At 39.5% G+C, this 25,889-nt stretch overlaps 1 protein-coding gene across 9 annotated transcripts in view; it reads left to right on the forward strand.

Annotated features, from left to right (window-relative positions):
* Window positions 1-25,889, forward strand: part of syne2b (spectrin repeat containing, nuclear envelope 2b) — a 127,343-nt gene that overhangs the window by 2,690 nt on the left and 98,764 nt on the right. For 8 of the 9 annotated variants that reach the window (XM_053232639.1, XM_053232643.1, XM_053232641.1 and 5 more), the window contains exons 2-32: window positions 2,438-2,579; window positions 6,069-6,130; window positions 7,553-7,648; window positions 9,085-9,162; window positions 9,244-9,336; window positions 9,630-9,826; window positions 10,919-11,118; window positions 11,764-11,864; window positions 12,574-12,663; window positions 13,885-13,998; window positions 14,354-14,491; window positions 14,617-14,781; window positions 15,043-15,155; window positions 15,943-16,111; window positions 16,254-16,350; window positions 16,507-16,706; window positions 16,817-16,981; window positions 17,087-17,224; window positions 17,355-17,456; window positions 17,615-17,791; window positions 17,912-18,070; window positions 18,216-20,810; window positions 21,003-21,128; window positions 21,739-21,932; window positions 22,117-22,195; window positions 22,363-22,442; window positions 22,777-22,900; window positions 23,573-23,718; window positions 24,392-24,542; window positions 24,684-25,279; window positions 25,406-25,561. In XM_053232639.1, the coding sequence (XP_053088614.1) occupies window positions 2,492-2,579; window positions 6,069-6,130; window positions 7,553-7,648; window positions 9,085-9,162; window positions 9,244-9,336; window positions 9,630-9,826; window positions 10,919-11,118; window positions 11,764-11,864; window positions 12,574-12,663; window positions 13,885-13,998; window positions 14,354-14,491; window positions 14,617-14,781; window positions 15,043-15,155; window positions 15,943-16,111; window positions 16,254-16,350; window positions 16,507-16,706; window positions 16,817-16,981; window positions 17,087-17,224; window positions 17,355-17,456; window positions 17,615-17,791; window positions 17,912-18,070; window positions 18,216-20,810; window positions 21,003-21,128; window positions 21,739-21,932; window positions 22,117-22,195; window positions 22,363-22,442; window positions 22,777-22,900; window positions 23,573-23,718; window positions 24,392-24,542; window positions 24,684-25,279; window positions 25,406-25,561 (6,989 nt within the window). In that variant the 5' untranslated portion in view covers window positions 2,438-2,491. The remainder of the gene's footprint in view (window positions 1-2,437; window positions 2,580-6,068; window positions 6,131-7,552; window positions 7,649-9,084; window positions 9,163-9,243; window positions 9,337-9,629; window positions 9,827-10,918; window positions 11,119-11,763; window positions 11,865-12,573; window positions 12,664-13,884; window positions 13,999-14,353; window positions 14,492-14,616; window positions 14,782-15,042; window positions 15,156-15,942; window positions 16,112-16,253; window positions 16,351-16,506; window positions 16,707-16,816; window positions 16,982-17,086; window positions 17,225-17,354; window positions 17,457-17,614; window positions 17,792-17,911; window positions 18,071-18,215; window positions 20,811-21,002; window positions 21,129-21,738; window positions 21,933-22,116; window positions 22,196-22,362; window positions 22,443-22,776; window positions 22,901-23,572; window positions 23,719-24,391; window positions 24,543-24,683; window positions 25,280-25,405; window positions 25,562-25,889) is intronic. The other variant, XM_053232642.1, reaches the window with a different exon arrangement.

A 25,889-nucleotide genomic window follows, 5' to 3' on the forward strand; every position in this document is an offset into this window, starting at 1 on the left:
AAGTGTCTGATGCAGCTTTATAAAGTGAAGCTGTTCAGTGGTATTGAGTCATACTGTGTTAGGTGTTTGACTAGCCCAGGTGAGCGTTGGGAGGCAGCAGAGTGTTGAGTAATCTGACTCTCTCAGGATAAAAACTGCTGTGGAGCCTGCTGGTGGTGGCCCTGATGCTCCGGTACCTTCTTCTAGATGGTACGTGAGAGGGGTCGTCTGCAATTCTGGTGGCTTTGCAGATGTAGTGGTTAGTTGTATGAGGTGTCGATGGTGGGTAGAGAGACCCCGATGATCTTTTCAGCCATTCTCACAATCCGCTGTAGGGTCTTGCGGTCGGAGACTGTGCCGTTTCTGTACCACACGGCGAGATAGCCGGTCAGGACGCACTTTATTGTCCCTCTGTAGAAGGTGGTGAAGATGAGAGGGTGGAGTTTTGCTCTCTCATGTCCAGGTGATGTCTAGGGATGCATAGAAAGTTTGCTTTGCTCCATGACACATAATATAGAAAACTGAATCAGCACACACACCCCTTTTTTCACAAGAGCAACCATAGGTCATAATCACCAGTTCAAACTTTATGATGCTCAATTAAATTTAGATTTAGATTAAATTTTACTTAAAAAAAAAAAAGACAAGTTAAGAATCAGGGCTGCTCAGGGACAGGGAAAAGCAGTCGAGCTGTGCATTGATTGGCTAGACATCGATTCACTGTGATCCAGGCTCGCATATACATCATGATACACCATATATATCATGATATATATAGTTATGCCAACAGAATGCTGATAAAACTGCTGAGTTTGATAATAATTTAATTTAATAGCTACAAACATGAATTAACTAAAACTGAGATGGAGGGGAAAAAATTGTATATACAAAATGCAGTACAATGACGTTGAATCACACAAGCACAGATGCTTAAAGTTTTTTTTTTTTCTGATTCCAAAGTGAATTTTGCAGCTGAGTTTGATTTATTGAACATCTGAACACTGAATTGTTGAATCTGGATTTGTAAAAACTACTTTGAATTTCTAAGAGGTTAATGATGGCGTGCTTCTCTATAGACATGCCGTGCCTTCATTCTGTGCAGGGTGTCTAAATTCTCACTCTAGCTGCTAAAAGCTTGTTACCCCCCTCTGTGACTGCTATATTTGCCAAACTAATCTGCCTCAGGTTTACAGATGAGCCCTCTTGAGCTAAAAGCCTTCGCTTCTTCTGTAGCCTGTATATCTTATCCTGTAGAGAACCATTTTCAGAATGTCAGACATGGACTTGAGGATGATAACTTTGGTCTGACCTGCACAAACAGGTTTGTAGGAATCTCTTACGTTCACGCTAGCGAGTCACTCATTTCAGTTGTAGTTTCAGTAGTAGACAAAATGTACAGCCTACAGCCCTGTATACAATTTATACACCACTTTTGTTTAAAATATATTTTAAAAAATATGTTTTAAGTGTGCTTCCAACTTTGGGCCAACCGTTTGGGGAAGAAACACATATGATACTAATACTAGCACTGTTTATGAGGCTTTTACCTACGTAGATTTAGGCTGGAAAAAAAAAAAAACTGAAAAAGCTGAAACGCTAAATCACATAATTGTCTACTGCTTACCTAGTGAAAGTGACGTATGTCCTAAGGTCATGTGATTTTAGCTAGCTCATCCGTAGCGGTGAATTCTAGCGATGTATGAACAGAAAAGACTGTTGAAACATTGAAAGAATTAAAAAACTATGTTAATTGAAAGTTAGTGCGATATTTAAGTATTATTTTTAAGCATCTACATTCAAAGTTTCAATGATTGAATACAAAGGTGCACTGGATCTTAGGGTTTAACCACAGCCCTGTTGAATTCTCAAATCTGATTGGTCAGAAGGTGTTGGTTAATTTTCTATTGCAGCACGGCTCTCACATTAGTTCTGTAGGTTTATATTCATGAATTTGTTTTAACACGATATTGTTTCTACAGTAACAGACGACTTTGCGCTTTCAGTAATAAGCTGTACTTATAAACTTTGAGAGAGAAAAAAAGAGGCTGGTGAGGGAACGGCTGTTTATAGCTGCTATAATGTAAGTGATGACAGGAACTAACTTGTCTCATGGACATGCCACAACTTTAACATTACATGAATAAAAAGCATCATGTGTTTATTCATTAATAAATTAAAACTTGTGATCTTTGTGAAATTTGTGCCAGATAAAAGGAATAACACACTTCAGGCTGCGCTGTTCTTCAGGGTGGCAGCAGTAGCTCCATTTTGTTTCAGCACACCACCCTGCCATGGACTGTTTTTCTATAACGGCTCACCCCGATGTCTTTTATTCCTTACATGCTGCATTTCTGATTAATGGTCCATGATAAAAGATTAAATAATTATCGTTATATTGGATAGAGTTGTGAATAATTCCACTACTGACTTTGTTCTCTGAATTTCCTCAATTCCTCAGATTAATGCCATGTGCTAGTGGAGATCTGATTCGGTCTGTCCCTTTGAGGTCATCATGGCATCAGAGAGGACCTCGGAGGACTCAGTCGTGGAGTGTGGTTCCCTCCCACTGGACATTGACGACGTCCACATACTGCTTCAAGGTCAGTTCATATATCTGTTTTGGTTATTATTATTATTTTTTTAAGCTTGCAGAAGGGCTGCCAGTGATTTAGACATGTTCAACATTAAGAAAACTGAATTTAAACAACCTCCAGGGTTAAATGGGTTGACAAAAAAAATATTACAACCCATGTAAACATAAGTAAAAGTAGAAATAAGTGAATTTCCATGGAATGAACCTGACCTAAATCAAACATGAGCGGCTGCATCGTTTATGCTTTATGGTCGTTAACTTTCCACCGTAACATAGCGATCATATGTGAAGGCAGTTTATAGAGAATGGCTTTATAAATATAGACGTTAATTTAAGTTTTGTTTATTCAGTCAGTAGTTTGCAGTGTCGTATATCATATCCTTACAGATTGCAGTAGTCATTATCCTGTCTTGCACCTTCTTGGACTGATGCCATCTTATTTTATTTAGTTAATTTATTTTTTTATGCATTGGGATGAGGCCAATCAGTATCACAATCCACTTGGATGATTAAAACATCCTCATGCTGTTTAAATCACTGAAAATTCTTTGTGGTATACATTTAGATTTCTCATAGCTTGTGTTATTATGTGTTTATAAATTTAAACCAAAGATATAAAAATCTAACCTGTGTGGACTTGTGTGTGTTACCTGAAAGGTGTGGTTGTTCTAATGCACGAAGCTGAATCCTACATCCTGATTAACAGCACTAAGCCCTGTGCTTACATAATATTCCTACATTTTGGACTCGCAGGAACATTTTTAGTGGTTTAATTGTTATCCCTGGATTTGCAAGATGAGGCACATCGCTAAGCTATTTTTACCACAGTGCTTGCTTTATATGCACTACATCTAAAGTTAAAAACCAGGTGATCCGAGTGATTGTAGGCAAAAATGGGTGAGTTTGCAAGATTTGAAAATGATTATAGTCAGAGTGCTTTATTATGCAGAATAAAACAGATCACACTAAATGGCATAAATTTGACTGTAGGATCTTCAGAGCAAGTTAGAAATTTCTGATGGTTAAAGAAACCAGGTGCACGATTTAGGCTAAACAAGCCTGCTGCAGATTTTTCCTAGAGATGGGACTGATCTGATACCCAGGATTGGTACTGGACTGATACCAGTAAAAAGGAAAATGGTGGATCGGATATTGGAGGTAAAAAAAAAAAGAATTTGATCCAAATGAATTTGATCCGATCCTGTAACAAATGAAAAAGATTGGAAAAAAGATTTTTTTGGAGCTGTAAATGTTCCATATATTTTGTTAGGATGGATTTTTATTATATTTCTAATTTATGCATTATTATATTTATAATATTTGCAATGGAAAATGATTTTTGTATGAAAGCTGTGTATTCTTTCTTGATTTAGTTAAAGATGCATTAGATAAGAGTAGCCTTTTTTTTTTTTAGATTTGGTTTCTAAATGTTAAGTGAGTTTGACATTTGATTGATTTTTTTCTTTTTTACTCCTTGAGACCACTTGAGACCACTCCCCCATTCCCACATCCAAACACAGACAAGCATTGCAGACCAGAAGTCAGTTTTCCAAACAGGTTTTCTTAGTGACTTAATAAACTTTTGCTAAGGCTACAACTTAATCCATTGTTTTTTTTATTATTATGTTCCAGGTTATTTGACCATTGCACCTTTAAAAAATTTTAAAGTGTAGTTTTTGAAGAAAAAACTATCAAATGGGTATCGATTTTGTGTGATACTCAAGGTATCGGTATTGGGGCGAAAAAAGTCGTATTGCTCGATCTATGTTTTTTTTTGTTTTGTTTTTTTTTTTTACAAACTATTATTAATCAGAGACAGGAAAGATAAAAACAATAATCATAATTACAACACTACTGAAATAACTGCGGTGATCACTATAATTGTGAGGAGAAGTTTGTGCATCTCGTCGTGCTTCGTCTCTTCTCTCACGCTCGAGTGATTTGGATCACGGCCTGCTTGCTAATATGAGACAGCATCACTCGAGCCAGGGCTTTAAATAAAGCAAACAGGGGGATATGGTTTGACACCTGCTTGACCATGAGGCACAGTTAGCAGCGCTGACCTTCTTCTCTTCTCTTCTGTTCTCTTCTGAAAGCTAACTTTGTGTGGATAAATCTTTGATGCAGTGCTTAAATGAAATAAATTTGCCCTTATGGTTTTGTTCTCACACCACGAATCCCTGAGGTGCACCTCCTCGTCTTTGCCCAGATTACGTCTGGAGAGTGTTATTCATAGTGAGGGTGATCATATGTATCAGCACCGGAGTGAAGAGATGCTTTCAGAGTTCCCTCAGTGTAACGGAGAGGAAAAGACCAGTCCTGAAGTGTAGAGAGCTCTTAAGAGATCAGAGCGTGAGATCATTTTGTGAGGAAGTGGATTTTGGGAGGATGGAAGCTGATGAATGTGTGATGGAGAAGCTGCACCTGGCTCAGGACTTGACTGATTTTGCAGAGATTTATGAGGGTAAAGTGGATTAGGAAAGAAAAAAAAAGCATGACTTGAATGATGTGGTATCATTCTGTGCGAGATGAAAAGAGGAAGGATTTAAGATACAGAAACAGAATTGTTCTGCACGCTAAAAGTTACACAGTGTGAATATGTGTGCATGGTGCTTTGCGATGGCTTGGCGTCGCATCCAGGTCGTAATCTTAGCTCAATGTTTCCTCGTGTTATCCCTGCTCTTTTACAAAATCATTTATTTGAGCTTAACAGTGCTGTTTAAAGCAATGAAGCAAAGACCATTCTGTCTTGTATTTGTGGAAAAGGGTTGAAATTAGCTAAATTAGCTTTGCAGCTCTACAAATGTACTGTACTTTTCCTTATTTCTGGGGTGTTAACATCAAGGGGACATCTTTTTTTTCCTTTAGTATGCATACTTATACCTTTAGAAATATTTTAATGTGCATAATTGGACCTTCAGGACCACTGATGCAGCATTAAAGTCTTTAATTTAAAAACCAATTAAAGGTAAACAGCATGCAACTTCCCAAATTAAAGGTGGATGGTTGGTTCTGCTCCAGACACAAGGAAAAGTGACAGTATGGTACTTTTATGTCTGAGACCGCGATGCAAAATAAAGCAAAATTATAAAAAAAAAAAGCAAATTTCAGGCTTCAGACGCTTCTTGGCGATTACATTTAGAGTAAATGAAAATTGGAAAATTGAGCATATTTGATTTTTAACTAATCCGTTTCTTTAAATTGGGGCTTGTGGATGTGAGCAAATGAATTTCACTAATTAACTAATGGAAGAAGGATAAATAGCAAGTTCTTCATGGTTTTGAAATTAAGAAACAAAATAAATTTAAAAAAAAAAACATGCTTATTCTTTGGGTGGCGGTGTTTTCTTATTTATTTATTTATTTATTTATTTATTCATTTATTCAGTCCGTAAGTTTTTTAGTAATCATGCAAATACCATAATTCCCAGTAAAACCATTTTTTGTTATATTTGTTTGAGTTTTAATGTGCAAACTTTTTCATTTTCTTTCCTCAGTGGAGCAGGAGCAGATTCAGAAGAGAACCTTCACCAACTGGGTAAATGCGCAGTTATCAAAGGTGAGATCAGGGGTTTATCCCAAACCTCATTACACTGAAGTGTGTGTGTGTGTGTGTGTGTGTGTGTGTGTGTGTGTGTGTGTGTGTGTGTGTGTGTGGTGTGTGTCATATTTCCTAGTGATCAGTCAAGACAGAAGTGAGCACCGGGTCTGGAGTGCTGTGAAGTGAAAATATAAAAATAATAATATAATACTATTTAACTGGTATTTTAAGTAGGTTTCTAAAAAACTATAAAGTTTGTTAAGAAGTACTTTTGAATACTCTGCAAACATTCTGAGAACAGTTTTTATGATTTTCATTTATAACAATTGCAAGTGTAAAGTTTTGTTTCCTGCTCTCTAAAGTAAAGGTCATTTCTGCAAGGGGTGTTGTGGAGGGGGGCGTGAGGAGAGGGTAAATATAACCTACTGAAATATAAAGACAGACAGCAACAGGAGTTAGACACACACACAAACACACACACACACACTCCTGCAGTGTTATCTTGACCTACAGTTAACTCCTGAATTACTGGGACTCTTCAACATAATGGAAAAAAAAATTATTTTCTTTCCTCCTTTTTTGACTGTTAATATTTAAAATAATTGCAAATAAATTATCTTTCTTGAGAAAAACTTAAGGAGTTGGTATCGTTGTAAACTAGTTCTGAACAATTAGTAATTGCCTGAATATCACTTATTGCATGTGTAGTTCATTTTCTATTTTTTTTTTTTATTATTATTGAAGGGTGCCAATAATTCTGGAGTTAACTGCACTCATACCTTTTCCAAACCTCAAACTCAATAAAGCAGCATAATGTGTTATTGAGGTGTATAAATATGCACGTGATGTCAGAAACGAGATGGTTTCTTAGACGGAGATTCACACTCTTTCTCTCTCAAACACACATTTATATTTATTTATATTTCATTGTGAAGTTTCACTATTTCGTTATTTCACTATGACACAGTGGAGCATTTTTAAGGAAACGCTGGGTCAGTGGTTGGTTTTTTTCATATCTCTAAACTTCAAACAAAAAAGCATGAAATAAAATATATGTTCTTGTAGTGGCGTTCATGTTCATGGAATAACTTACAGGAATTTCTTGTACATTTAATCACATCTTGGTTCAAATCGATTTGAAACTGTTTATAAAGGAATTGTTTCAGCGTGGTCGCTGTTGTATGTATAATTTATTATGTCCTGTGTCTGAATGTAACAGCTGTGCTGTCGTGGTTCTCAGTCATGGCTCGCTTGTAAAAGAGATTTTAGTCTCAACGTGACTGATCTGAATAAATAAACAAGAAAGTAAAATACATAAATAAAATCTTAGATTGCAGGGAATTTACAATGCGGCCTTGTTGTTTTTTTCTTTTTCTTTTCTAAATGCAGATTTAGTCTCTCCGTTATATTTAACCAGGGATACTTTTTTTTTTTCCTCAGAGGAGGCCTCCAGTGGCCGTGGTGGACCTGTTCACCGATTTCAGAGATGGATCCAGACTGCTGGACCTGCTGGAGGTGATGTGCAGCCAGAGGATGGTGAGTGTCTTCCCCGAATCTATGCATGCAAATATCAAAAATATCTGCCCAAACTCTGAGACAGCATTTCCTGTGCTAATGTGTCATCTACTATATGATCATATGGAGAACTGCATCATAGATAGAAATAAAAGTCTGGCGTTTCTGTCTGTGGTGTATCTTTGTTACTGATGATTGCAAGCATTTGTGTAAGAGTATGACGTTGTATGGTCTTAAAATAAACCCCATATTTAATGTTAGACATGCTGGAAGCTGATGGTTTGGGATCTTGTACTATGGGAGACGATCGTGACTGAGTGAATACGGTCTGATACCGCACGTGCGGGATTTTTATTATTCGTGACACATTATTATTCAGAATTGTTTTTTGGGATTCTTACTCATTTCAGGTTATTGAGTTCCTACAGACAACACAAACACCGTACACAACACAACATCTAGTGCAAATAAGCACTAAGTTCAAGTCAGATATCAAAACACTATGAAGTTAGCAATATAACCAAATGTTATATCATCTTTTTGTATTCTTCTGAGAAGCAGGACAAATAAATAAACAAGTATAGGAGCATGATGAATGGAGTAATAGTGTTTTGTGCAAAATGGAACGTGTAACACAACAGCATAAATATAGTGATGTTTAAGTGTTCAGCCATGTGCTATTCAATAAAATAAACCTTTAAATAAAAGTAAAAGGGGATGTGGCCTGTGAGCTTGTCATTCCCACTGAAGGAGGTTCAGTTCAATTCAGTTTTATTCGTACTGACATTGACACAAAGCATCTCTACAGAAAACCAGACGTGATTAGATATCATTGCAGTATACATGTGTAAAACAGTAAAGACAAACAGTACTAAGTGTGTTGCGTATTGTGAATAAGCATCCTGGGATGAGCACAGGACAGCCGATATGATATGATATGACAGCAGGTACATATCCAGGTGTTACAGCCACTGGAGCAAGGGTGAGACTTGGGCATAAACTGTTTTTAGGAAGAGTAAATCTTTAGGGTGTCCATGCGGGACCATCTGCAAATGCAGAAACAGAGAAGGTGTGTTCTTTTTCTGCTCAAAAATAAAAATTTAAAATAGTATTATTGGTACAATGCAGAATCACATTCTGTCACATTATATTCATTGTAACAGTGCTAAATTAATAACAAATTGAATTGAATTGTATTGGATTGATAATCACACATCAAGATGTGCAATATATTGGCATCAAAGAGCTATATATCCACGTAATCCTTGTATTTAAAGAAGACCAGAATTAAGCTTTTTACTTTTATGCAAGAGCTGTATCATGCCTCTATGGTGTGTGTGTGTGTGTGGAGGAAAAGAACTTTTGACCAGTGGGAGTGAAAGTAGCAGATGTATGACGCTAAACAGGAAGCTTTCTTTTTCTGTTTTGCTAAGCTGACCTGTCCTTCTTGTTTTCAGAATCGAGAGAAAGGCAAAGGGGTGTTCCAGCACAGGACGAACATCGAGAAAGCCCTGGCCTTCCTCAGGGGGAAATCGGTAAGACTTTAAAGCTCATTCGCTCCCTGTATCACGTTAGAGAGATAGAAATGTGCTAATATTGCTCTTTTGTCCTTCAAGATCAAACTGGTCAACATAAATGTTTCTGACATCATGGACGGCAAACCCTCCATCATCCTGGGGCTGATCTGGACCATCATAATGCACTTCCATGTGAGTTTAGTGTTACTGTAGATGCTCATCCTTGGCTAATACAGCTTTATTTGCAATTAATGACATCACATTTAATCATAAAAATTAAAAATTAGCTAATTTAACAAATATTACAAATTCTTTACTTGGCTAAAATACCTGAAATTAGTGACCTTTTTTTAAACACATGAACGGAAAAAAAATGTGTCCATGTATAAATTTCAAAACTAGGGTTAGAGAGTTGCTTATAAATAATGTCAGATCGACTCACGATTTAGTTTTCTGTCTTCATTTCTTATTTTGTCATCATCCAGATAGAGGAGTTGGCGAGCACGTTGTCCTTCAGTTCTCGCCAGTCGTCTCTGGAGTCATTGGCCAGTCTGGACACACGTTCGACGTGCAGCAGTGCACACAGCAGCCCGGTGCCACCACGCGGGTCACCACTACACACACGCTTCAGGATCTCCGCTAAAAAAGCCCTGCTGCTCTGGGTTAGAGAGCAGTGCCACAAGTGAGAGACAACAAATTTAATTTAATACTTCAGCTAGATGTTGAGATATCCTCTGGCTTGAAAATGTGGCAGTTTTTATTTCCACAATACGTTAATACATACACAGAAGTGTATGAGGACTATATGTGGCCTGGTACCACTAACTTGTACACAGACGCTCCACATAAACATTCAAAAATATGTGTAATTGTTGATATAGTGGAAGTTTTCTGTAAGAAGATGTTTATTTAGCATTCATATAAGAGTCTCCAGTGTTAGTTTTTGGGGCACAGCAACATCTTCAGGACAAAGTTTTACACTTTGCAGTTTTTTGGTAACATAACAAGCTGGGTTTTTTTGCCTTATCAACTTAAAGAGAGAGAAAAAAAAAGAGAGGCTGGTGAAGGAACGACTGTTTATAGCCGCTATAGTATAAGTTAGAACAGGAACTAACTTGTTTCCCAGACGTTACTCAACATTGTAACTATGAATAAGTCAAAGGTTTTCTTTAATGAATAAAATATTTTAAATGTTTAAATGGAATACTTCAGGACATGCTGTTTTAAGAAAATTATCAACTTCAAGCTGGGTTGCAAAGACCCTATTTAAAAGTTTAATTTAAAATTTAATAAAAAAAAAACTAAATCAATTCATTCACTGACAGAAAGAGAGGTTATATGTTGATCTTGCATATTCTCAATATTTTACCTGGTGAATTGGCCACACCCACCAGTGCTAACTGTAACAGAAAAGTCAGTAACTAGTGCCATCGTGTAAAGAAGGATTTACTCATTCTTACCTAGTGCTTCCTTGAACATTATTAACAAATTCATGACATTACTTAAATTTGATCTCCATAAATTTGGGTGTGTAAAAATGAACAGCTAGAGCAGGGACTCATTTTGAACTATATGGAAACATATACAGTATATTTAAATACAGATCACTTCCAAATGAAAGATTTTCTGTACTTTGATTAACTTGCTTGTTTTTTTCATCATTTTAAAAGCATATTCTCTCTTTTGATAGTCACTCGTCTGTCCTCCGTTTATTATTCGGGTCTGTTTCAGAGTATAATCCACATCTTTCTCTTTGTCGGTCTGTCGCTCTCAGGGCCGGCTGTACTCTGAATGTGAAGGACTTTAAGACGAGCTGGAGGAGCGGTGTGGTGTTCTTGGCCATCCTCTGTGCTCTGAGGCCGGATGTGGTGAGCTTATCCAAAGCCAAAACCAGAAGCAACAGACAGAACCTGGAGGAAGCGTTCCACGTCGCTGAGAGAGAGCTACATATACCCCGATTACTGGATCCAGCAGGTACGTGTGTGTGTGTGTGTGTGTGTGTGTGTGTGTGCAATGGAATTTATTTTTACTGTGCATTCAAATTTCAGTTTTGTGTATCGTTACACCCCTAGTGAATATATTGCTATAAATACAAATACATCAAATATGCTGCACAGTTTTTCCGGTGATACGTTTTGTATGTAAGTGTTAGTGTAAATTGTTGTATAGTTTTACTGTTGATTCTAGGGACCATTAGCCAAGTCAGCGAGTCAGTTTTCTCTGCAGACACCTAATTATTGTAAATATTCTATTATCTATCTTTCTAGATTAAACTTTTTCCCCTCACAGTTGACATGTTGTAATAATGAGTGTAAATTATGAGGTTACAGCTTATTATGGAGTCAAAAAAACATATGAACTTAATGAAATATGCTGCTTTTCTGTATGGTGCTTCTCATCCATTTGATTGTGGATTTTTAATTTTATTTTTATTTTTACAGTGCCTACATGCCTACATTAACCATGTCTGCCTATGAGTTTCATGAACCTAATTGTTCCAGTAATTATTATTTTGGCGTGTCCAAATAAAAAGGCCTTCCTTATAAATACTCAAATTAAATGCAGCAGATACTAACATATGTTTGTGTGTGTGTGTGTGTGTGTGTGTGTGTGTGTCAGATGTTGATGTGAGAGACCCGGATGAGAAGTCCATAATGACGTATGTGGCTCAGTTTCTACAATACTCCAAAGACACACCTGCTTCTGAAGAGGACATGCAGGTACAGATGTTATTGATTCTGCGCTCAGTTTAATTTTGGGTGTGTAAGAATTGATTTAAAGAATACATTAGAATTTTCATCTCCACACTTGCTCTAATGCTACACGGCGTACACAAACGTACACTCAAGGATAATTTGGTGACGAGAATTTCCCCAAAAAAGTAGTTGATCAGCCCTAAGACATATTTGGTGTCTGAATTTTGCACTAGATCTGCAAGAAGGTAACAGTTTATAGCTGCCAGATTACTAAATTATGACACAAATATCTTAAACTATTTTGACTTCATGTGGTTTCAGACACTGTATGACACAGATGTCTATTGCAATAGAATGTTGCAGAGCAGAGAACAGTCGTAGCTCCAGGCTTAGAGTTTGCTGTCACTCCATGTCAGACTCGGGTAGAGGGCGTGACTCAAGGTTTGAAGGCAGAATGCTGCAGAGGAAGTGATTTGGATGTTTTGAAGTTTTTATTATATGTGTGTTTCCCATTTGAGGCAAGATTGCGTGATGCTAAATTGGTGGCTTTGAGCTCTTTTACTTGTTATCTTTGTAGCAATAGTGCTATTTAAAACTAAAGAAACACTTTTTTTTGTCATTGAACATGGTTGATTCTAGCCTACATTTGCTGTAAAAAGGGAAATTGTATAAATGCCATTTTTGGCCAAAATGTTGCTTTAATATTTAATTTGAAACTTCCATTCTCCCAAAGGTTCAGTATCTCACTCCTACTACATGTGTCTCTCCTGTGAATCTGCCCTGTAACTTCACGCCTGCTGTTGCAGCCTCTCCACTCCGACAGGTACGTTCACCCCTTTTAGCTTCTCTTCTCTATCTCTGTCTCTGTATGTCTTACTGTTTTCGCTCTTTTCTGTCTGTTCTGTGTCACTCTACACACAGCTTTTTTCATTAACACATGCTAAGTAAGGAATAAAACAGAACATGTCCGAGATTAACGACATCTTCGTTAACTTCTCACAGTAGTAGCAGGCTTACCAGACTCTCACTGTCATGATTATAGATCACAATAGTGGCTGTTTATTTTTGTTTTGCCTTTTGAATGTGTGGGAGGCGGCGAGCTTGATGAAAAGAGGTGACCTCTATATCAGTGCCATTAATTCCTTCCATTAAACCTTGGCAAGGACTGAATGAATGAGTGCCAGAGAACTTAAAACAGCACTGACATTCAGACTGCTTCACTTTCCTCAAATTACTATACAAACATATACAAAACCGTACTGCTGTGGTTGAGCAAAACACTTCACACAGTGTAGAATACAGCTTTCCAATAATCCTCATTCTCCATCACCATGTTAGAAATCTTGATTGTGGTTTTTTATTTATTTCATTCATGAGATACACTACTCACTCCATCTGTCTACACCTTTAATTTATGACTGTTCCGTAGGTAGATCCTTCCAGCTTCAGTGGCTGTTTGTGACCAGCTGAGTTGATAGGTCAGCCTTCCTAGTAGTTACAGATTAAGTGATTATTCTACGAGGGATTAATACAAACCCCTGGATTTCTGCATTTAAAGGATTAAGTGCAGAAATCCAAGGGTTCGTCATGGTCAGGGCTCTCAGTTCTAAACTTGACAAATACTGGCAGAGTGGTGTCTTAGAAAAACTGCAAAGCTTAAACCCCTCTGTTGGTAAAACATAAAGTTTACAGCTTTATCTCTGAGTGCTACAAAGTGCTAACACTGGAGACTCCTTCCATACATGTTAAATAAACGTCTTCTTACGGAAAACTTCACTGTAGAACAATTACATGTTTTTCAGTCTGTTCATGTGAAGCGTCCTCTATATAAGTCCCTGTGTAAGCTGTTACTATAGAAACGATAACAATCATATTAATAGAAACCTTGCATCCAGAGCTAGTCAGATCTAGAAAATGAATCAACACCTTGTGACTAATCAGTATTGAAACTTCAACAGAGCTGTGGTATGAAGAACAGTAAATTCTATTCACATTCTTAGTTTTAGGTGTATATTTATTTATATATACTTAAAAATGTCTTTAGATCTCGGCTACTCAGAAAGCCCAGGAGGTGACATGTTGGTTGGAGCAGGCCTATCAGGAGCTGCTGGAGGGATGGGAGTCCACTGAGGGCGAGAGCTACGCTGAGAGATACCACGTAAGAACTGATCAATATCAATTAACACCTATTCAAAGACACATACTCTGAGAGTGTTTCATGATATTGTTGATGTTTGTCTTCTTCATGGCAGACAACCAGCTGATATTTAGTTGCATTTAGTGAGGAGAGCAAAGAAAATGTTTCAGCAGTAACAATCACGCTAATGACTTTTTTAATTGGATGTCATAGTTAAAGTACTGAGCAAAAGTATTATACTGTCTTGTCTTGATTGGTATATTCCTGTTTACTGCTCTTTATAGTCAACTAATTTTATTTATTTATATATTTTTTTTGGATTTTATTTTACATTTTATTTTCTCATATATACTGCATTATCAATTCCTTGTTTCAGGTGTTCCAGACCTTTGTGGTGTCCTTTAATGAGCAGCGCCGGCCTGTGATGCCGATGCTGACGGCGATGAAGAGGACGGTGAAGCTGAGTGAGGAGCAGCGAGCTCTCCGACATGCCTGGGATTCCCTGGCTGAAAAGGTCCGAGGTCATAGCATCAGTGTGTACACTGAAGAACCCTAAAGAACCATGCTTTTACGTACATTAGTGAAGTATGTATGTGAATGACGAAAGTGAATTTTGAATGTTTTATTTGCTGGTTATAGCTGCATGAGTATAAGACAGAGCTAGACCTGAGTCTGCCCGCTCCTCTGGACACGGTGGGCCGCTGGTTACTGAGGGCTGAGGAGGCCTTGGCAGATGGTGATGACGATCGTCAGGACCATGCACGAGCTGCTCAGGAGGCCCGTGAGAAACACGAGCTGTTTAAGGTGCGTCTAATAGCTCAGAGAAGCTGTAGTAATTACTATATATTGATTATATTCAGATGAGGTTGGTCTGTAATTCCAGAGGCGATACCTTCATACGGATTCTTAATAGTTCCATCATAATTGATCAAATTAAATATTTGATTCATTTAGATGAATAGTCTATGGAGTTAAATCCTGTATTTTGTCCATTCTAAAAAATAATATAAGAAATGATCATGCATGGTTATTTCCTTGCATTTTTTTTTTACTTGTTGTGTGTAGTCATGTCTAGAGGAGATGCCTCGTCACATGAAGACGTTCCAGATATTCCAGAATATGGATGAGTACGGAGAAATGGTGGTTCCTTCTGACAAACTGGAGGAGATAAAGAGAAGGTAGGTGATTCAAAATCTAAACTCTTCCTTGTGATACCTTGTGAACCCTTATTTGTGATTTTTGGGCACAAGCAAATTGAGGACTGGTTTTAGTATTTCCAGCATTAGATTCCATCAACCAAACTGTTGAAGCAGGATCTGAGATTAGAATATTTGCTATTGTACTGTAGTGTTATTGAATTCTGAATTCAGATTGATCAGAAGGTATTGATTAATCTTCTATAACAGCAGCTCTGACAGTATTGCAGCTGCAAATCACATGTTTATATTAACACACTCATTCTAACACGTTTACATAGTAATAGCTCATTCACAGGGACTTGTACAGCAGACACGCCACATAAACCGAGTTTAAAAAAAACTGGTGGAGTAGTTGAAATAGTGAAGGTGTCTGTGAGGAGATGTTTCACTGCTTTTTAAGAGTCGGAGGTAAAGCTGTAACATGGGAAAGACAAGTTTACGCTTTGCGGTTTCTTGATATCATGACAAGCTGAGTTTTTAGCCTTGTTAACTTCACAAGAGAGAAAAAAGTGGTGAGGGAACAACTGTTTATAGCCGCTATAACGTCAATGTGAACAGGAAGTCACTTGTTTCACGGATGTCACACAACATTAAATGTAGCTATAAATGGATGAAAGTACAGTGTTCTTTAATAAATAAAATTCCATCACTTTAATAAAGTTATGCTGGTGAAATGATTCTTAATATTTGGTTAATGTCTTAGGTTTTGTCAGAACTAATGTTAGAATTCTATTGGTGCGTGTGTGTGTGTTTACATGTGTATTAGGTTCACTAGTGTGCGCGTCAGCGCTAAGTATCATGGCATTAGACTGGAGTACCAGGAGCACAGACACACAGTGCTAGATCTGCTCTCTCAGCTGACCCTCAAGCTACGCACTTGGAAAAGAGGCTACATTTCCCAGGAGGCTGTGCGGGTCCTGATGAAGGACTGGAATGTAAGTGGAAATTTGAAAGAATATATTAAGCTGAGAAATGTCATTCAGTCTCAAATCTATAACAGTGTATTCACTGTAGCCTGTAGAATTAAAGTGTGTGCTTAGAAGTAATGGGAATGAAAAGGTGTGTTTGGTCTTTTAGGAGACCGTCAACAAGCAGGGACTGCCTTCTATGCTGGAAGGAACTCTTTGCAAGCTCAGACACATTGTTAACAAATACACCAGCAAGTCTGCTCTGGGTAAGTGAGTGTTTCCTGGCCAAATGAAGTAAAAGCAAAAAAATAAAAGCCTGAGTACTTCAAGATGAAAGCAGTTATGATGTGTAATTGAAATTGAATCACAGGATTAAACCATTAAATGTGCGAGTGTTTGATAATTGCTTCTCTCTTTGGCAGCGGGTGACTCAAACCGTGTAAGAAATCAGATGAAAGATTTGGAGGCCGAGACTGCATCGATACTAGAGGAGGTGAAGATGGTGAAAGGCACTATAACGCGAACGCTGACAGCTTGGGACTCCTACTGTGACACTTACAGCTCGCTACAGGCCTGGCTGGAGCAGGGAACTCAGACGAACAGACACGGACAGCGTGCTGAAGTACGCATCTACAGCTAGCTATTTTTTACGTGTGTAAAAAAAAATACCGCTGTGTTTCAGATTGTTAATTATTATTAATCTGGACGTGATTACGTGACCTCTCACTTTAGGTGACGGTAGAGATGATGTCCGAGTGGAGCTCACGCAGTGAGCGTCTGAATGAATTCGGAAACTACCTGATGGACGTCACGGATCCGCAGACCAGCCGCTCGGTTTCTGACGATCTTTGCAAGATTAACCTTATGTGGGCTGACTTTGTCAGAAGAACCCAGTTTGTGAGTCGCTTTTCAAACATTCCACATTCCACATAACTTAGCCATGCTATTTAAACGTAACAGTGATGTTAATGAAGATGTTTAATATCTTGGTCCCTGTCCTAGGAACTTGTTGAAGAGCAGAATGTAACTCCACCGAGTCCTCAGACTCTCCAGGGTTTGATTAGAGAGGCCACGCAACTTCTGAAGGAACCAGTGGAGGTGCTATCAGGATCAATTCAAACATACAGGAAGAGACTGCAGGTACAATTAATCCATAGTAATATTTCCATATTTTATCGCCTATCATTATACAATAGTTATAGAATTGTAGTCTCTCAGTGTTTGTTGTTTGTTGCTGAAATAATGATCCAAAACTGTTTCTGATACTTAGTTCATGATGAAGAAAATACAGGATATCGATCTGGATTCTCTCTCTCCGTCACTTGAATGCTCAGCTGAAACTCTAAACAAACTCAAGCAGGCCATTCCAGAGGTGATAACAGCATGGCATCTTTCAAACAATCACACACCAATAACAGAACAGTAAAAGTTACATTTTTTTTTAAAACAAAAATCCTAAGGTTTTTAAAATCTTTGTGATATATATGTATCTATTTTTGAGCATGTTCGCATTCACATTTACGTGACCAGGTGCTGCAGACGCTCTGTGAGGCCATGCAAGTGTGTGAAGAGTTGCAACAAAGCATGTCGGGCCTCGATGGTCGTCTGGCTGAACTTATACACTGGGAGGCTGAGGTCAGAGAGTTTTATGAGCTCCTAAAGGAAAAATCACACCGACATCAAAGAGGGCAGGACTCTAGGACCCGGGTACTTTTATTTTGCACTTTGTGTTTTTTTTTTGTTTGTTTGTTTTTGTTTCCCAGAGATTATCTCTGTTTTATTTGGAAAATGAATGAATAAACTGTATGTATCTTTCTCCCCCTGTAGTCACTTATTTCTAGAGGTTTGCAGCTAGAAGGCCAGGTGGTGATGGAGGAGCAGGATCTGCAGGAGATGGTGATGTCACGTCAGAAGAACTCACCTCTGCAGTACCTCATTGCCTCTACCATGCAGGACAGAGTCCGTGCCACTGTCGCACAATCACAGGTCTTTTAGCACTTTGTGTTATTTTGTGTTTAGTACTTTGAACTTTTACTTTAAGCCATCTAACATGAGGTCACTTCTAAAATGTCCCATCATGACTGATTATAAGAGATAAAATACATCATTGTTCATGTACGTTTTTCTGTAGGAAGCTGTTGGGATGCTCAGCTCCTTAGGTGCTCGCAGAGACAGAAGCCCTACAGGACGTCAACCTCCACAAAAGGTCTTCATCCAGGAACAAGAGGTTTCAAAACCCCAAACACAGCCCCAACCAGTGCCTATGATTGTTGTGCAGGAATACCAAGAGGAGAAGAGTCAAATCCAAGCATTAGCAAAACCACAATTAAGGAAAGAGTCAGTGGAAGACCTCCCACACCTGAGTAAACCTGAAGCCCATGCACAACTACAGATTCTTCCTGAAGTCAAGCCACAGGGTGATCTGGTAGGTGTTGTGGCACTGGGGGAACCAAAAAGACAAAAAAGAGGTGATACCAGAGAAACCATGGAATCTCAGCCACATCATCTGGATACAAAACAAAGACCAGAGCAAATTCAGCAAGTACCCACAAGGCAACAATCTCTGACTGTGGAACAAGAACCAACACAACCACAGATGCAATTGGACACTCAGCAACAAACACTGGGTCAGCAGCAGCAGATGCAAATTCAGAAACAAGGTACAAGCCAACATCAAACCTTATTCCAACAGTCTGTAAAGGTACGAAAGTCTCAGAAACGTGCAGAAAATAGGCCTTGGCTACAACAGAAGGCCCAAGCACAGGTTTTGGCCTCCGATCAAATGGGTGAGTTAAGTTCAGAAGTACCGCCACAGCCCAAGGTTATTACCACTAGTGTGTATCAACCTCTGGTATCTACGTCAGACCCAGTCCAGGCACAAGCCAAAGTGACTTGGATCCAGCAACAGCAGCCTGTCATGGTTACTACCAGTGTTGCAACTCAAGCTCAGATTTCTACAACAGACACAAACCAAGCTCAAGCCAAGAGGGCTACACAGACACAAGCCAAAGTGACTCAAGCCCAGCAACAACAGCCTGTGCCAGTCATTGCCAAAGTTGCATCTCAACCTATGGTATCGGCAAAGGACCCAATCCTGTCTGAACCCAAGAGTTTTATACATACACAATACCAAGTGACTCAAGTACAGCAACAGCAATCTGTTGTGCAAGCCAAAGTGGGTCAAACCCAACAAGTGACACAAACCAAAGTGGATCAAGTCGAACAGCAGCAGCCTGTAACACAAGCTAAATTGAGTCAAGTATACCAACAACCCCCTGTCTCCCAAATGCTAGCAAAAGAACAAGTACCAGCTATGGCACCAGTTACTTCACAAAAGCAACCTCAGGCTTTGACTGTCCAACAACATCCACAACCATTCACAGCCACCACATTTACTCAGCCACCAGCAAAGCAATCAGAGATGCAGCCAGCATTCACGACTCAAATGCAACGACCAGTCATGGCTCCGACTCAACCCCCAATTATGTCTCAAACCATGAGACATCCCCCAACACCAATCCAACCTCAAATAATGACTCAAAGACAGCCACACCCAGTTGCAGCCCAATCTCCACCCCAGCAAGCAGCATCTCCCAATCATTCTCAAGGTGTTACTATAACACCAGCCCAGCCAAAAAGTACAGCTCCTGTCCAACCACGAATAATCACCATGCCTCAGAGTCAGCCACAATTCTATAAACCACCTCAGTCCCCACCTCAAGTTATGGGCATGGGTCAAACTCATGACAACATTCAGCTAAGACCACAACCCCACTTCCAGCAACTTCAGTGGAGGCCAATCATGCCTGACATAATGACACAGAGTTATCATGAGACCCCCCACCAGGGTTTCATGCCATCCTGTACGCCACCCCAGGCACAATTTCAGAGCCATCCACAGTCACAAGGCGTCACCCAGACTCAAGCCCAGCCTCAGCAATGGGCGCCATTAAGAGGAGGTCTGGCGACACAGACTTACCCCAGTGTCCAGGGTTCAGGTCATGTGCAGCCTTATGCTCAAGGTTACCCCAGTACTCAGCCACAGAGTCAGCAGTGGGGTCAATTTAGATTTGAACCAACAGTGCAGCCTTATTTACAAATAAGCCCTCAAAGTCCAGTTCAGTCATTTGTACCATCACAGCACTGGCAACCAATCAGACAATCTAACATGGTCAGCCACAGTTACCCAAGTGTTCAGATGTCTGAGTACTCACAAGTCCAACATCAAGTCACTCGAAGACCACAGAGCCCTCCTCAGAAATGGCCTATGCAACCAGAGCCACAATCCCAAGTTCAATTTCTGAAAATGGTTCCTCAACCAATGGCCCACACACCTTTGGTCCAACCACCATCCCAAGCCCCAGTAAGACCTCAAGGTCCTGCTCCACAGCAACCCCAAACTCAACAGCAACAGTGGCCACAAAACAGGCCTGAGGTTCCTTTTCAAGTTCAGATTCAAAGCCAAACTTTGCAGTCACAGCCTCAGGAACAAGTTTTACAAAAGCGAGTGCAGGAGGAATCCCAACAGCCCTTAGTTCCTCAGGTCAGACCTCCAGCTCAGGCCCAGGCTCCTCCCCAGGCCTATTCAGAGGCTTACGCAAAAGCACAGGCGCTGGCAAGGAACAAGTTCGAGGATGCCAAGCACTGCCTTCAAGAGCACATTCTAGAGGCTATCAACATATTTAAGGGCAAGAAGATAACTCAGGAGCAGGTGCTTTTCAAAGAAGTATGTTTTATAGACTTTCTTTAAATGAAACATGAAAGTGGTTGATTAGGTTTGAGACACATCGAGCTTATTCCAACATCAGAATAATACAGATTGCTGTCTCAATACCATTGCATGCCCACATTTATATGTGATTCATCCTTCATGCATATGTGGACCTGATCTTGAATAATGTGTATAAATGTTTTCCAGTATTCTCTGGATTTTGACCTCCTGAAGGAATTCCTGAGTGCTGTACAAGGAATGGAGGCTTTCTGTACCCCATCTCAGCTCCGAGACATGGAGCTCTTTACCCAGTCTGTCAGAGCTCAGTGGGAGGTAGGGTGTGTGTTTGGCTTCTGTGTGCAGTTCAGCATTACATCTATAAATTGTAATGGTGCAAAAAATACAATTTAATTATCCTTTGTGTTTGAACTGTGATATTGTTAATTTAATGCCAAAATTAGGTTAGGCTTCATAATACTTTTATTAGCCTTTGTAATGTAAAGGCTTAAATTGAAAATCGTAATGAATTATCTGCACTCTAACCATATTTCACAGCAGTAGGAACAGCACATTTTAACAAACACGAACCCCAGCTCTAAAACTTTTAATCTAAACTGCAAGGCCTGTTTCTGGGAATTCACAAAGTAAAAAACAAAAATACTTGGGTGTGATGTTAAATATTGGAAAATAATCAACTGTGGGGTGAAGTGATGAAGTGGAGTTACTGTTACCACCACACTGTTGATTATTTTCCAATGACCTGTTTCCAATAACATCCCAAATTATTGTATTTCACTTAGGGCTCTGGAGACCCACTGCCCTTCAGAATATAATTTTAATTTTCTTGTAACACCTCAAGCACATTTCATGCTGAAAAAGTTCGTTCTCTGATAACTTTAAGCTCTTTTGCTGAAGTTTTTTGTTTGTACCACCACACCTTCAGGCCTGCTCCTCTGCTGAGACCAGTCTAGTTCTGGCTGAACAACAGCTGGAGGCCCTAAAGCAGCTGTGTGAGACGTTGAGTCCAGAAGATATCAACAAGCTGGCACAGGCTCAGCTCCAGGAACGTGAGACGACACTCACTGCCATCCAGCGTCAGTCCAGTGGAGATCATGACGTGACGCCAGCAGACTCTGGGTGAGAAAAGGAAATACATATTTACCGTGTATAAAAACAGAACAGAGAATTTTGTTTTCGTCTTTCATATTGGCAGTAGCATTCAGATTTGATTTTCTAGTGAAAATAGCTTAGCTGTTTGCATCACCTATGACTTGTTTCAATTTTCTCTACTGACATTGTGTTCTCTCCTACTATACATTAGTGTGTTTATAGAGCAAACAAAAGAGACCTCACCACTGAAAACTGTCCTTCCAGAGAAACCTGTGGAAATCACTACAGAGGTATGTGTGAAGAGATAACAATGTTGGATGCCGCATAACATATGATCTATTTATAGTGTTTGATCTTTATATTGGAGATTGTGTTTGCTAACTACGTTATACCACAGCACTATTGAATGCTCCCAAGTGTATTCCATATTTAACGTAGAAACATGTTTGTGTTGTAGACCTCCGCTGTCACACCTCAAAGGCCAAAAACCGTGGAGAAGAAAGAAATACTAAAGCAGATAAGCACGGAGGAGGACAGGTAGATCTAAATGAAGCCTGTGACATTTTCTTTGAAGTAGATCAGCTGTTCCTGGTATCATTTCTCATATATGTTCATTGTTGATGAATCAATATATTTATTTAGATATTTAGATATTTAGAGTAGTGGTGGATTGTGTGTATTGTATATTGCTATGTGGACCTGTTAATATCTGTGTGTCAATGTGGATAAATGGCACTGAATAAATTTCATCTGCCAAGGGCAATTTGTTACTGGTCACATCCTTAAAAGATGGAAATATCTAATTAACGCATCACTGACAGTGTGTAGAAATTATATTTGTTAATTTCTATTTTTTTTTTTTTTTTTACAGGTACAGAAGTTCCAGGTTCGCCCTGCAAGCTCAGCTGAATAGGAACGAGCAGAACATGCTGGGAGATCGCCTGTCGGGTTCAGCCACGGCCACAGACCTGCAAAAGAGGCTCCGAGAGCTAAAGGTAGAGTCGGCATTCCCCAGAGGTCGTCTAGTGGCCAGCCGAGGTCGAGGATTTCAGTGACTCCAAATTTTTTATACACAAGCTTGTAGAAGATCCTCTATTGCGGTTTGTAGCAGCCAATCACATACATTTATTTAGCTAATCAGGCATGAGTAGATTGGTGTTCATCACAACAAAAGTGGAACATTAAAAAAGAAATAGCAAACATGAATAAGAATCTCGTAATAGCAGTGTCCAATTTTCTAGACTGTCACTCTTCTTTTTATAAGGACAACAATACACAGAATTTTGTTATGCAAAATTAAACATTAGCATTAGCTTGTACCCTGTCTGTTTTGAAACTAAAGCTAGCCAACTGCCCTGGAGTTGTAAATGAATGTCTGACCAGTAAAACAAGGGTTTGAAAAACAGAGAGATTGCACTTTCTATCCAGCTGGATGGCAGATGCATCTGTTAAAACAATTGATTAAAACTGATTTACTCACGTCTACGATTTATACTAACATAAGTAGTTGTCAGCTTTCTATGAAAACACACATAGTATCAGAGAAAAGAATGTTCAAACATTGCTCATACAGCAAAAGAGTAGCAATGGACATAACTCTCCTAACAGAATATGCCAAATTATGATGAATCAAACGCAGCACCTCTCCATGCGTTTTGATGTTTCAGGCTTTGCAGGATGAGACGGAGTGTTTATGGTCGGAGTACGAGGTACAGTGCTCACAGTGTTCTCAGATCAATGAGAGAACAGTGGAGCAGGACCGAGCCGAGCTCACAGTCAAGTGGAGGGAGCAGAGAGCGCAGCTACAAAGAAGGTGCTCATAAAATATTTCAGTGGATATGGATTTAACCATTTCTGCTTGTAGTCACAGAAAAACTACTATGGAGACTAGAGATTAATCTTCAGTGCTATTGTATAATATCCATGGATCTTTAGTATGCAGGGTAGATATAACACTTTAACACTTTAAAGTCATGCTTATGGTTAGCAATAATATATAAATTATTTTTAGCACACAGACACAAACAAAGAAAATTACCTGAATTTTTCTGGAGTTGGTTATAGTCTAATCAGAACTAATGTGGATTTGATTGGTCTACAAATTTTATTTAGCTGTTTTTAAAAAAAAAAAAAAAAAAAACTTCATTGGTGACTGTTGGATATGTATCTCTCAAGAGTTGTAGTATAAGATATATATATCCTAAGATATAACCTACTGCTAACTGTAAAGAACATCTGTCAGAGCTAGCTGATCAAATCTATTTCTGACCCACACATTTGGCTGGTCAAAAGTTTTTGTCTTCCACAGCCATCAGCTCCATCCTGTTTTTAAAGAGTGCGTGTAAAACTGTCATATTCAACATTCAAAATTATTTCAGTCTTAGAATCACAAGTTTTGCCTCCAGCACAGTGTTTTGCAGCATGGATCATGTGCCTAGCCGTTGTGTTTGCGTTTGTGAGCAATTTGTGCTTTGTTTCTGTCTCAGGGTCGGTTCTCTTGGCTCGGCTCTGGAGCTCATGGATTCCATCGAGCACCACATTGCAGAGATTTCCGAGCGTCTCGACAAGTTCATCAAAGAACCCAAAGATGTCAAAGGATACACACTGATCAGTGCAAACATCCTGAAAGATGTTAAGGTAGGAAATGAGAAGACACTTAAGGGCATTTTTACATTTAAGAAAAGCTCTAATCACAGGCCTTTTAGTGAATATTTGGACGTTGCTGGTGGATCTAGCTGACAGTCTACTAAGAATGTTGTGTAATTGTGTTCTTCACAGGACTTGGATGAGAGTATCCAAACGCAGATGGACCGCCTCTCTCGGTTTGACTCGGAACCGAGCCACCTGGACCTACGTGACCGCTCTCCACTCACTCAGCTGGTGCTGAAGCACAGAGCCAGTCTGGATCGTCTCCGGCAGCAAGTGCGCAAGAGCGAGGCAGCAGCTCGCGCCCTAGACCGCTTCCTCGTATCACTGCGCACTTTGGATCAGGATGTCTTATTTGTGCAGAGCGTCTCCTGTGCCGACGTGACGGCACTGCAAGACAGCAGGTCCAAGCTAGCTCTGATCAGAAAGGGAGCAGCAAGCCTGAGTGATAAAGCACCACAGTTAGACCAGCTCCTTGGTGGAGCCCAGATGGAGGTGACCCAAGAGGGAAGCTCCGTCACCTGTCTGGATATGGTGGCGGTCCTGGTGCGGAAGGTGGAGGACGCCGACGACAAGCTTATTATCCGGCAGGAGGAGCGTCAGAAAGAGCAGCAGAGCAAGGGACTCGGGATGAGGAAGAAGACTCTGCTGGCAGAGCTGAGGAAGGTGCAGGGGGTGGCAGAGAAGCAGGGACTGAAGGAGCCCACCATGCCGGCTGTGCAGCACAGGTGAGTACTGTGGGAATGTTTGTGTAATCTATAAAAAAAAGCCAATATATGTAGGCTGTTTATAATGATGGTTATGGTTTTATCAATCTAACCATGTGCCTCATGTGTGTTTTGTGTATTTGGTAGGATTCGTGCCTTGTCAGATCTGGAGACACAGATGAACTCGCTGCGTCCAGAGTACGAGAGTATCAGAGAAACTGCTAGAAAGCTTTCTACAGACACGGAGCAGCGTGATGAGATGGAGTCTGTTTGGGAGGAGACAGAGAGAGCTGTTGCTGAAAGGTGACAAAATGACATGGTGACAAAGAAAAATTCAACAGCTAGCGTAAATTCCGTTTACAGTTTAGATAACAATGACCTGCGATTAAGAGTTTTAGATAACAGTAGCCAACCAATAGATGTTCATCTAAAATGTAAGTAATAACACACTCTGTGTCATGTTGTTTCATGTGGTGATGATGAAGAGGAGTTACACCACCACAAAGTTGATTATTTTCTTATACCAGCATGTCCTGCAGTGTTTTATACCTCCAGTATTTTGCCAGTGATTTCCCCTTTTTTTTTTATTATTATTAACAAAAGCACGTCATACTTTTTAACTGTTTATAGT

Source organism: Pangasianodon hypophthalmus, chromosome 3, assembly GCF_027358585.1.
Source record: "Pangasianodon hypophthalmus isolate fPanHyp1 chromosome 3, fPanHyp1.pri, whole genome shotgun sequence".
Classification (NCBI taxonomy): domain Eukaryota; kingdom Metazoa; phylum Chordata; class Actinopteri; order Siluriformes; family Pangasiidae; genus Pangasianodon; species Pangasianodon hypophthalmus.